Below are 12,465 nucleotides of genomic sequence, written 5' to 3'. Positions count from 1 at the left end.
TGGGCTTCATGGGAGCTGAAATCCAAAACAACTGGAGGACCAAAGGTTGGGAACCACTGTTCACAAGATTTTTCACTACTCCTTCAGATTGAGTAGTAAACCAAAATTTGCTGTTGAATTTGAACTCAATTCACAATCCCAACATTTCAGTAAAGGATCTCCATGACCATAGTTTGTCATCTTCGGAGCTAATTGCAACTGTTGGAGGAGAAGGGAGAAGAAGAGCAGATGAAGGTGTTAGCAGTGGCTCATTCATGTAGGACCAAGCCATAGTGTTACAATGTATTGTCAAAGGCTTTCATGGCCAGAATCACTGGGTTGCTCTGAGTCTTTCGGACTGTATGGCCATGTTCCAGAAATTTTCTCTCCTGATGTTTCGCCCACATCTGCGATAGGCATCCTCAGAGGTTGTGAGGTATGTTGGAAACTGGGCAAGGGAGGTTTCTGTGTAAGGTCCAGGGTGGGAGAAAGAACTCTTGTCTGCTGGAGGCAGGTGTGGATGTTGTAATTAATCACCTTGATTAGTGTTTGATGGCGCTGTGGTCTCAAGGCCTGGCTTCTTCCTGTCTGGGAGAATCCTTTGTTTGGAGATGTTAGCTATCCCTGATTGTTTCATGTCTGGAATTTCTCAGAAACATCAGGAGAGAAAACTTCTGGAACATGGCCATAGAGCCCGAAAGACTCACAGCAACCCATAGTGTTACATCTGAACTGATCCAACGTGATTTATGATATTCATGTACATCATACTCTAGGGAAAAGGTTAATTTCTGACAAACTGATTTTCCCAAGTACTAGCATGTTACTCAAAATTCATAAACCATAAGGTCCCCATTACATTAACTTCTGGATCAGTTTTAGCACTTCAAAATATGAGAATGCATCTTGAAATATATAGTAAAGACGGGGTCTCAAAAATTGTGCTCATATACCATATTATGACTTCTTTAGTATATCATCCAAAAGTACTTGCAGTTGCTTTTATGGGGTTTATAGTCTTAGATGCCCTTAATTGGCGGGAAGAAAACAACTTCAGAGAGAGCAGGGGCCATTTCTGGCTTCTGCATCAATCTGAAGTCATGCAGACGATTTGGTACAACCAGAAGAGATGTCAGAGCACTCCCACTTCCAGTATTTTGCAGTATTTTGAGGTCTTGGTGGATTATGGAGGTAAAATTTGTGGTGGTTTTAAGCCACTTTTGGTAAGAGCTGGGAGGAAAAATAGCATGCGATTTTTTAAATAAAAGGTAGTTTTGGAGCTGCACTTTTACCCCTCTGCCCTAAATAGTTGTTGACTGTGTCCGGTTTGACAGTAAGCCTACACTTTATACCAGGGGTCCCCAAACTAAGGCCCGGGGGCCGGATGCGGCCCTCCAAGGTCATTTACCTGGCCCCCCACCCTCATTTATAATATAATATTTTTATATCCGTTTTAATAATATAATATATTGTATATACATATAATATTGATAATATTATCATTTTATACAATACAATACTAACAATAATATATAATAATATTAATTATATGTTATATATTACATATAATATTACAGTATAGTATAGTTCAATATAGTATAATGCTAATATTGTGCTATGCTAATAATATAATATATTGTATGTACATACAGCTGCTCTGAGTTCCCTTCGGGGTGAGAAGGGAGGGATATAAATGTAGTAAATAAATAATGAATAAATAAATAATTTGGACTTAGGCTTGCCCAAATCTGAAATGACTTGAAGACACACAACAACAACAACAACAACAACAACAATCCTAATTAACCTGACTATCTCATTGGCCAGAAGCAGGCCCACACTTCCTATTGAAATCCTGATAAGTTTATGTTGGTTAAAATTATTTTCATTTTTAAATATTGTATTGTTCTTTCATTGTTGTTGTTGTTTTGCACTACAAATAAGATATGTGCAGTGTGCATAGGAATTTGTTCGGGTTTTTTTCCCAAATGATAATTCGGCCCCTCAAGGATTGTGGACCGGCCCTCTGCTTTAAAAGTTTGAGGACCCCTGCTTTATACCATAGAATACTCTTTGTAAGTTATTTTCACTGCATTCCTGTCATAGTTTGAATGCATTCATGAGTAAGAATCCTATCTAATGTTTAACCCTAGGCAAGTGAGCTAATGTTCAACTGCTTGTTCACAGGTGATGGACTTCCCAAATTCTAAGCAGATTTACACAGAATGTTGCTACAATCTATTAGCCCAGTGGTTCTCAACCTGTGGTTTCCCAGATGTTTTGGCCTTCAATTCCCAGAAATCCTAACAGCTGGTAAATTGGCTGGGATTTCTGGGAGTTGTAGGCCAAAACACCTACAACCTGCATTATCTATACAACTAAATAAAGCTATTAATATAAGATAAAAAGTCAGTAACTGTGGTCATCCAAATTTTTTTGGTTGCCCTAGAGTTCATGTCGTTTTTAGCCAGCATAGTGAACAAGGAAGGATTATAAAAACCACAGCCCCAAAACATCTGGACAATCCATATTTTAAGGTCTGGCTTGTAGCATTTCCAGGGTGGTTCACACAGCAATAAATTCAGTAAGATATAAAGTATGCAAAACAAATCATGGTACAAGTATCAAGTGGCTGATCAAAACAGTAAATTAAAAGGCTCTCAGTGGAGACTTTTTAAAATTCTTTATCTAGCAACAAAGAGAATACAGGGTGAGCTCAAATAATAAAACTCAAGGTTCTCCAAATGGCATAACTATTACTGCAGGAAAATAGTTTTATTTTTGATAGCTATTTCAGAAACATCTAAAAAGGTTAAAGAGGAAAAAATAGTCACTAAGGCCCCTTCTACACAGTTGAATAAAATCCCACATTATCTGCTTTGAACTGGACTGACTATATGGTAGTATGGACTCAGATAACTCAATTCAATTGTGGGATTTTCTGCCTTGATATTCTGGGTTTTATGGCTGTGTGGAAGGGCTGTAAGAGTAAAAGACTGTTTGGGCAGTTGGTAAAGTGGGATATGTAATTTTGTGGGTGGTGTATACAGGTTAGTGGGGTCCAAAGATTTTGTGTCTGTACCAAATCATCAACCACATGTAATTTTGTGGCTGGGGTATACAGTTTAGTGGCATACAAACTTTTGGTCTGTACCAAATCATCTCAAGGACAAGCATTGCCTGTTCATCTCCTTCATTCCAGAAAGCATAGATCCAAAAGTGAAAGTTTCATAGTGAGATTACTAGTAAGCATGAAGGCCTTATGGCATTATGAATGAAAACTTACATGTCTTTATTGTTATTAATACATTATTGAAGTGTTTTTGGAGATACATGATTACAAAATAATGGTTTCAATTGCCCATTGTGCATCATTGATGTTACCTAAATGGCAGAAATAACAGTTTGATTTACTGGATTTATTCTCCTCTCCCCCTGCCCTTCTTCTCACTCTCTCTTCAGTTCTGGGCAATTTGGATGAGCAGCTGGCACAGGAACAATCTCGAGAGGCGAACAAGAGAACCCAAACACACTATGGTTCCAAAGCACCAGAGATCAGTCACCATCCTTCTGTTCCTCAACACAGCTACCATGGAGGAGTACAAAGGAATGAGCGGAGCATGTTTTTGTCAGACGGGGCAAGGACACCGAGAGTCAGAGATGAAAACAAAGCTTCCTTCCGATCGAGGGTGTTCTATGATACATACCTGAAAGGACACTATACAGAAGGCCTCCCATATGGAGACGGATATGACAGAAAGTCTCCTGCCCTGAAAAGAGAGCATACTCGTTCTCTGGGACGGTCTTCAGAAGGGAGCTTGAAGCTTTCTTCAGGACAACTGAGCAGTGGATTTGCAAGCAAGGACTTCATGGCCAAGGATGCAGTTAACAGAAGCTGTTCTTTGTCTTGTCTTACAAGGGGACAGTCCTTGACATCTGTTGAGCAGCTTTCCCCAGACAGCCTGCAGCATCCTTTGGGGAGCAGGAGAGACTTTGCACAAAAGAGCTATCGCCACCAAACCAAGCGGACTCCCCTGTCTTCTATTGCTTGGAATACGTCACAAACTCCAGAACATCCACTGTATGGAGATAAGCTTCTTCGGTCCCAGTCATTAATGGAGTTTGGCCCAACATTTGAGGATGCAGCTCCTTGTATTCCACAGGAGAATCCAAGATACAATTTTTATAGATCAAAAATTGATTACAGGAGAGGAGTACCAAGTGCGAGTCATTCCATATTTGCTGACAAGCAAACAGACTCTCTATGTTTTGATAATCAGGAGAATAATGAGATGGAAAGGAATAATTGGAAGCCTCGATACAGATATCCATCAATTCATAGCAGAATGAACCTGTCCCGCAAAAGTTTTCCTTCCGGCAGACTAGAGGAGCAGCTGTTTAGGATGGACAATGCCCAGTCGTACAATGATGACGTCTTCCTTGCTTCCGATTCCAATGTTGAAGGGTCTCCAACTAATGTGGATGAATGGCAAAATCCCTCTGCAAGGAAAACTGGTTTGTGGCAGCAACAATGGGAAAGTGATGTTCAGATTCATGAGCAAAATGTTGACCATCCAGAATCTGTAACAGACAAATTGTTTTCAAAGCATGCAGATGGCATACAGAGACGTCCAGCATATGGCTTGTCGGTGCCAAAGAACCAAACAGAATTTGCAGCATCAAGACAAAATCGGTTCACTGAGAATGCTCAGACTCCCTCACAGACTTTTATTAAACAGTTTCAAACCAAGAAGAACTTTAATACAAATATCATAGAAAAGGTGAGGGGCCCTGACCAATCAGGTAAAGTAGACAGTAGGTATATTAAAGATGAAGCATTAAGACACATTTCTGGACAAAGGGAAAGAAACAGTTCAACAAATTCTCAAATATCTCCTCCTACTCACTGTTCTGTAAGTGTTTCACCTCTCTCATTGAGAAGCCCACCCAAATGGACCTTGCTAAGAAATAGGGAAAATATTTATTTATCTAGTATCCATAATAAGAAGGGACAGAAAAATGAAGATGGTTGCACCGTAAGCCATGATCTTGCTCAAACGCCTTCCTCTCAGTTAACTGCTAATCGCACAAAGACATTGATCCACCAGTCAGAAACCCCCCAAAATGTTATGAATGACAGGATTTCTGAGAATATTTATTCATCTGTTTCCAGGAGAGCCTCTGATATACTTTCATATGGTGATTTACCAGGTTCTTGCACTGAAAATTGGCATAAACACAATAGATTTGTTAAACATGCAACTAGCAACAGCATTACTGGTTCTCCCAGTAGCAGTCCTCCCAGATCTCCTAAAACATACTACACCTTTCCTAGAAAATCAGCCAGTATTGATGGCAATATTGTATCTGAGAAACTTGTCTCCCATGTTTTCAGGCAAGTCCCATATAGAAGCAAGATAGCTATGTGGGATAATTTAGAAATGGTTGGATCAAAAAGAACTGAAAATATATATTCAAACAAGGGAGATAACATCACCTCACTCAGTCCAGTTGATTCTGCGGTAAACCCCATAACATCCAAAGAAGTTGTTTGCAAGAATATTCCACAAACTCAGGACCCTCATTTGCAGTTAACTCAGGATCCTAAGCACTCCTCCTTAGGTGACCCTAGTACCATTCCCAGCAATTCAGAAAAAGGAGACCTAGTTTGTGGCCCAAACAAAACTGAAACATCTGTCTTTTCAGAGTGTGATGAGAAAGATGCAGGAAATCCTTTAAAGCAATACAAAACCACCAGCACATTTACAGTTAGCATTGAGGAAGATAATGTGAAATACCAGGAACTGGTTTCAGTTTATTATACTTTGCCGCGGAAATATCCAAGAATGCTGTGCAACCTTCTTTTAGATGATGCAAAGAATACAGAGACTTCTCTGCCTATAGGGAACTCTCTGTCCACTGAAAAGAAATACGAAGTTCGTATTAATTTAGCCACAGTAGCATTTCCATCCAGCTTGAAAAAAGAAGAAAAGGCAAATTTGCCTACCAGTGTGACTTCTCCTTCTAGCACGAAACAGAATCCAAACACATCATCTGATGCTACTAAAGTAAGTTCCCATGTTTTGACTCTTATTGGGGAGAAAGCAGGTGCTTCTCAGTTACAAAATACGGCACATCATCAAGAAGAAGGTCCAACAAAAGCACCAGAACTTTTATTGTCCAGCAGACTGGGATCAACTGGTCCCCTGGATGGTCCAAAATACAGTGAATCAGAGGATAAATCTCTCCATGCAATTAGCAATCATAATCTTACAGCATCTTCTTCAATGTATGTTCAGACAGATAACCATGTGTGCTATTTGACATCTACTGAACCACCAGCAAACACCAGCCCAGATATTCCACCTTCCCATTTGGTTGCAAATGATCAAGAGGGAAAACGCACAGCACATCAAGGTGCTAACACCTCAGTGAACTCTGCTGAAGAGAAAATTAGACAAGATGAGGCCAAAGGAAGTGCATTTTATTTGTATCATAAGATTTTTAAAAAAGGAAATGAGTTGCAATCCAGAAAGGAAAATATAAGAACCAGCACACATAACACCTTGACTTCAGAAACCAAAGTGCCTTCGAATTTCCAAAAACAAGCTCTACAAGTGGATGCCATCTCCCCAAATAATTCAGACCTGCGACCAAATAGGAGTAGTTTGGACTACTCAAATACCAAAAAAGAGCCTGTGTCTCAGAATTTTTTCCCTCACGAAGTTTGCACAAGTCCACAGAGACCTGTACAAATTTCTGCAGATAACCAGAAAGTTGACTCTAAAGATCAGCTTACAAATACCGCAAAGGATTTGCCTGAAGATTCAGCAGACGAAAATAAGCTCAGCTCAGATTGCACCAAAGACAAAGCGAGCGACATAGAAAAAAGAAAAAACAGGTCATCCATTAAAAATAAACTTGCAGCTATGTACAAAACAAGTCGAAAGTTTTCCACTAAGAGAACAGTAACTTCCAAATCACACATAAGTAACGTATTTTCACAGAATGATGACTCCCGCTTAGAGATCAGTAACCCAGAGTGTATGTCAGTTTCATCCAGTATTCCAGAGTTGTCTCAGCAAACAGAAAATAAGAACAAGAATCAGAACCCTCCACTTGATGAATATGAAGGCACAATGCTTGACAAAACTGAGAACAAGGAACTGCACATTCATGAAGGACCTTCATTATTCTCCAGTGAAATTCGAAGGCCTTTTACAAACTTGTGCAACCAGAAATGGAAAAGTCCCAGTCCCAAACAAAGTAAGACAAAAGCAGGGACGGCAGAAGATTCTACCATCTCATTTTCAAAAGAAACCATTCCTAAGGTACATAGTAACTCCCAAGTATATGATGATGGTTTAAAAAATAACAATAAGTCTTTCTCAAGAGTTAGTGTTGCAGTTTCAAATCAGAAGGGGAACACTAATGTTGCTGACTCCTCTCTTTTCCCACTTCCATCCAATAAAGATGTGAATGTTGTTACAAATTATTCAAAGGTGAATATCAGTCCACTGCAAAAGGTGGTATTCCCCAAAGAACTTGGTCCTCATGAAAATATCAAGCAGACAAACAGATTCGGAAACCTTAACAAATCCTATGTCGAGACAGTTGTAAATTCAGGTAAAATACGTGAACGACACTTGTCCGAAAGTTCCTATATACGAGACTCTCCTGATCCCTTGGTGTCTGGAAGCAATGTGATGCGACCTGGTGGTAGATACAGTCGGAAGTTTAAATCTTATTCTGAATTGTTGTCTTGTGATGAAAATGAAAATTGGGATGCATATGATGGCAGTAGCAGGACCCTTGGTTCGAGGCGTGTGATGTACCCATCGATCGAGTTTGGCATTTTTGGGAAAGAGCAGCAGCAGACTTTCTTAGATAACATAAAGAGGTCACTCACAGAAGGGCGGTTGTGGAGCCCATGTCTTTTAAACAACCCCCGGCCTCTGAAAGACAAAGAGGGTTTTTTCTTAAGCAGGCCAGAGCAGTTGAACTCAAGTTTTGCCAACAGAAACATCTCCGCAGAAGGCGCCTCTCCAAAGGAGCGTCTTCACATCCATGAAGAAGACTCAGCAAGTTCTTCAGAGTCAGACTCTGATACCACAACGGATGATGAATATTACCTGAATGGGAATGATAAAGAATCAGAACTTTGAAGGGCTATAAGAGTGGGATCTAAATATTGGTTTCTTGGTTCTTGGGAAGTTTATAAATCTAGGAATAGGAACATGAGTTGGACGGTACACAGGCTCTGATTTAATCTCCAACCCACATTGCTGTGATCACCCCACAAATCATAGGTTGGAAGAGACCTCATAGGCCATCCAGTCCAACCCCCTGCCAAGAAGCAGGAAAATTGCATTCAAAGCATCCCCGACAGGTGGCCATCCAGCCTTTGTTTAAAAGCCTCCAAAGAAGGAGCCTCCACCATAGTCCGGGGCAGAGAGTTCCACTGCTGAACAGCTCTCACAGTTAGGAAGTTCTTACTAATGTTCAAGTGGAATCTCCTTTCCTGTAGTTTGTCCTTTCCTTTATCAACTTGGAGCAATTTTCTATGGTTCGACCCTTAGGAGCCAAGAAATGGGGGGAAAGCAAGAAGTGACTGGAAATCAACTTCTGGTGTTGAAAAATGGGTATTTAAAGATGATATATGGGGGCTGTGTATTGAAAAATGAATTGATACAGAGGAGCATTTTGGAGGCCAGAGACCACCAAAACATGTCACTCCAAGGCTGCAATTTGCCCCATATCGGATTTGTGTTTACAATGTTGAATTAAGCTACCTTCACAAAATGTTTAAATTAAGAACAAGTTTCATCTCCTCAAGGCACAGGAGAATTGTGTAGTGAAAAATGTGTTAAAGGTTCTCAAATAGAGTAGCTAGCCCCCTCCCACCCAATAACAAGGTGCTTCTACCATTATGATCCACATTATAGAGGAGGCATGGGCAAACTGTGGCCCTCCAGGGGTTTTGGACTCCAACTCCCACCATTCCTAACAGCCTCAGGCCCCTTCCTTTTCCCCCTCAGCCGCTTAAGTGGCTGAGGGGGAAAAGGAAAGAGCCTGAGGCTGTTAGGAATGGTGGGAGTTGGAGTCCAAAACTTCTGGAGGGCCAAAGTTTGCCCATGCCTGTTATAGAGGGAAACAAGTTATGAAGCTTTTCCTGGCATAGATAGTAAGGTAACTTAAAAGAGTAATAAGTGCTATTTGGCACAAGTTTTTATGGACTGGAGTCTGCTTCATCAGATATATGGAACGTTGAACTGGATTCCAGTCCTTGAAAGTTTATACCAAATACAGTTGGTTGGTTTTTAAGGTGTTCCAAGAAGACTTGTTTTAGTGGCAATAGACCGCTATTCCCATTTTCAGGTTGTTTTTCTTGGCATGCAAATTCAGTTATGGGTTTCTGGGAGGATAATTTATGCCAATGAATGGTACAAAAAGATAGGGTGAAGGCTGGCTAGCTTACTCTGAATACATAAGCATTATTCTCAGTGTTCTCGTGATCAGGAATAACTGTTTTAGACTCAACCAAGTATACAACAAAGCTGTATAATCCTATGTTCCTCAACCCTCTTTCTTAGTAGTTTTTAACTTTAATTTTTAAAACTAAGTTTAATACATGTCTATATTTAATACATATAAATTGAATATATGTATATATTTGATATCATGTGTTAATGGTAATCTTTATTTAATAAAGGAGAAAAATTAATATATTTACTTGAGGACGCAGGGTGCTTCCAGACAGCACCAAGTTGCGGGGTTTAGTCAGAGGCAAAAAAAAAAAAAAAGGGACCTGAGAAGAGAGCCAAATACAGGCCTGTTGATCCTGGGATTTCTGCCTCCATCATCCACACTTGCTGCTTTGTTCTGGGATTTTGCAACCCCCCAAGGTGGCCGCTTTAGGACATCCACCAGAAATTTTGGCAGGTTTTTAAAAAACATGTAAGATGCAAATATTTAAGTTCCATTTCAGGGTTATAGAGCCTGCATGGCCATCTGTGAAGATAAGTTTGGTTGTGAACTTGTTCCTGGGAACTATGAGGTGCTGTTCCTCAGTTATACATGTCTGTTCCTGATTGCTGTTATCATAAAAACATGGGGGAAGTTGGTTACATGGCAAAACCTGTGTGTCAGAAATGTCATTAAATGTGTGGAGGATGAAGTTTCTCTTGCCAGGATAAAGTTTTTGCCCTCTAGTCAACTGTTGCCACGTTTTTAGGATACAACCAATTAGGAACCAACATGTATTACCCAGGAACAAACCTGAACAAATAATCCCGTATTTTCTGAGTGTAAGAAGATACAGAGATTCGAATGTCTGCATTTTTCAGCCAGAACTGGGATATTCCCGCACCTACAAATCTCACGTTTTTTGGCCTTTGTAGCAATGTTTTCAGTGGAAGTCATTTTGCCACGCTCCATTTTGAAGTGGGCGCTCCTGGGATAAAGGCACTGTCTGGACGGACCCTCAATCAGTTCAGTTCTGCTGATTCCAACAAAATAAACTGGGACTGTCATTGAACAACATTAAGTGGATTGGCCACCATACATATATCAGAAGCCAAGAAAGCTAAACAATTGTACATCTTTTGCTACTGATGTGAGAGATTTTGGCATGAAGACCAGTGAGATTTAAAAGTGTCTCCTGACTTTTTTAATGACTTTTGAAACAAGAAGTATCAATCACTTTAAATGGTACGTACACGGCTATGTTTTAAATGCTTACTACTTCGTTAAAGAAGTGAACATGTAAGTACAGTATGCACATTTGAACACTTTGCCTTTTAGGTTTGTTTGAAATTGCTAATGAACTATTTATAGAATTGTCCATGTAACTATCCTTATTTTAATAGGGTTTTTAAATGCAACTCATTAAATGTTAATGTAAAAATGTATATATGTTTTGGTTAAAGTCGTTGGATTAAGATGTATATTGAAGATTGTGTATTTGGAACTTGTACTGGTGACAAAAACTTCATGTTCAATCATTCCTAATATATATATAAAATGTTTACAAGGACATGGGATTGTTCTTGGATTGTGCTTTCGACTTTCACTTTGTAATTTTTTTTGTCCATTTTGAACCACCACATTTTGAGATTAATTCTGGAGCAAAGCATGTTATCTGTATAAAGAAAATAGCAAAAATAACGCAAATATAAAGAGCAAAAGTTCATTATTTAGTTGCTTAACACTGCCATCAACAAAAATCCCAATTGGACAATGCCTGTATTAAAGGTAAAGGTAAAGGTTTCCCCTGATGTTAAGTCTAGTCGTGTCCGACTCTGGGGGTTGGTGCTCATCTCCATTTCTAAGCCGAAGAGCCGGCGTTGTCCATAGACATCTCCAAGGTCATGTGACCAGCATGACTGCATAGAGCACTGTTACCTTCGTGCTGGAGCGGTACCTATTGATCTCCTCACATTTGCATGTGTTTGAACTGCTAAGTTGGCAGAGGCTGAGGCTAACAATGGGTGCTCACTCCGCTCCCTGGATTCGAACCTGTGACCCTTTGGTATGCAAATTCAGCAACTCAGTGCTCACTGCCACCCTAGGACCAACTAAAGTGGTACAAAAGGGTGGTGGTTTCATCAAATTCTGTGGTACAAAAAGAGATTGGGAAGAACAAATTCCAAACATTGTAGAGATCGTATGGCTATATGTTTGGAAATTAAATTTGGTCAAAAGAATCCGTCTTAGCTACATAGAATGTGCTTTCAGTGGAACAAAGAATTGATGTCTGTTACACATTTTTTAAAATAATAATAATAATAATAATAATAATAATAATAATAATAATAATAATAAAAAACTTTATTTATATCCTGCCCTATCTCCCCTTGGGGACCCAGACTGTTATGTCTTGGGAATCTGGCCATTGAGTGGAATTCACTGATTCTTGAATTGGCACAGAGAGGAAACATAGAATCGCATCATGAGGACATTTAGTTGGTTCAGTAGATTTAAAAAATAACAACCAAGCTACACGCTGTGTATCCCTGATAGAAGCTGGAAAGGTTGCAGATCCTATCTGCTTTGAATGGGAATATATGGCAGTGTGGACTCAGATAACCCAGTTCAAAGCTGATATTGTGGGATTTTCTGCCTTGATATTCTGGGTTATATGCCTGTGTGGAAGGGTCAACTCTGGTTAGCACGTGGATGGGAGGCCAGCAATGAAAACTAGGTGCTGTTAGCTCTGTTTTGTAGGAAGGCATTGGCAAAACTCCCTCAGATAATTTCTTTCCTTAGGGCCCTTCCACACAGTCCTTTATCCCAGAATATCAAGGCAGAAAATCCCACAATATCTGCTTTCAACTGGGTTATCTAAATCCACACTCAGATAATTTGGGATTTTCTGCCTTGATATTCTGGGATAAAAGAATGTGTGGAAGGGCCCTAAGGTAAAAGTTTTCTCCTGACATTAAGTCTAGTCATGTCCGACTCTGAGGGTTGGTGCTCATCTCCATT

The 12,465-nt window shown here is 39.8% G+C and overlaps 1 protein-coding gene across 4 annotated transcripts in view; it reads left to right on the top strand.

Annotated features, from left to right (window-relative positions):
• exph5 (exophilin 5) overlaps nucleotides 1-11,037 on the top strand; it is a 112,390-nt gene extending 101,353 nt beyond the window's left edge. For all 4 annotated transcript variants that reach the window (XM_016994068.2, XM_008111899.3, XM_008111898.3 and 1 more), the window contains one exon: nucleotides 3,442-11,037. In XM_016994068.2, coding sequence (XP_016849557.2) covers nucleotides 3,442-8,144 — 4,703 coding nt within the window. In that variant the 3' untranslated portion in view covers nucleotides 8,145-11,037. The remainder of the gene's footprint in view (nucleotides 1-3,441) is intronic.
• Nucleotides 11,038-12,465: the final 1,428 nt, after the last annotated feature.

Source organism: Anolis carolinensis, chromosome 3 (assembly GCF_035594765.1).
Source record: "Anolis carolinensis isolate JA03-04 chromosome 3, rAnoCar3.1.pri, whole genome shotgun sequence".
In the NCBI taxonomy this organism is placed as follows: domain Eukaryota; kingdom Metazoa; phylum Chordata; class Lepidosauria; order Squamata; family Dactyloidae; genus Anolis; species Anolis carolinensis.
The sequence above is the reverse complement of the archived record's forward strand: the minus strand, read 5'-3'. Positions and strand labels throughout refer to the sequence as shown.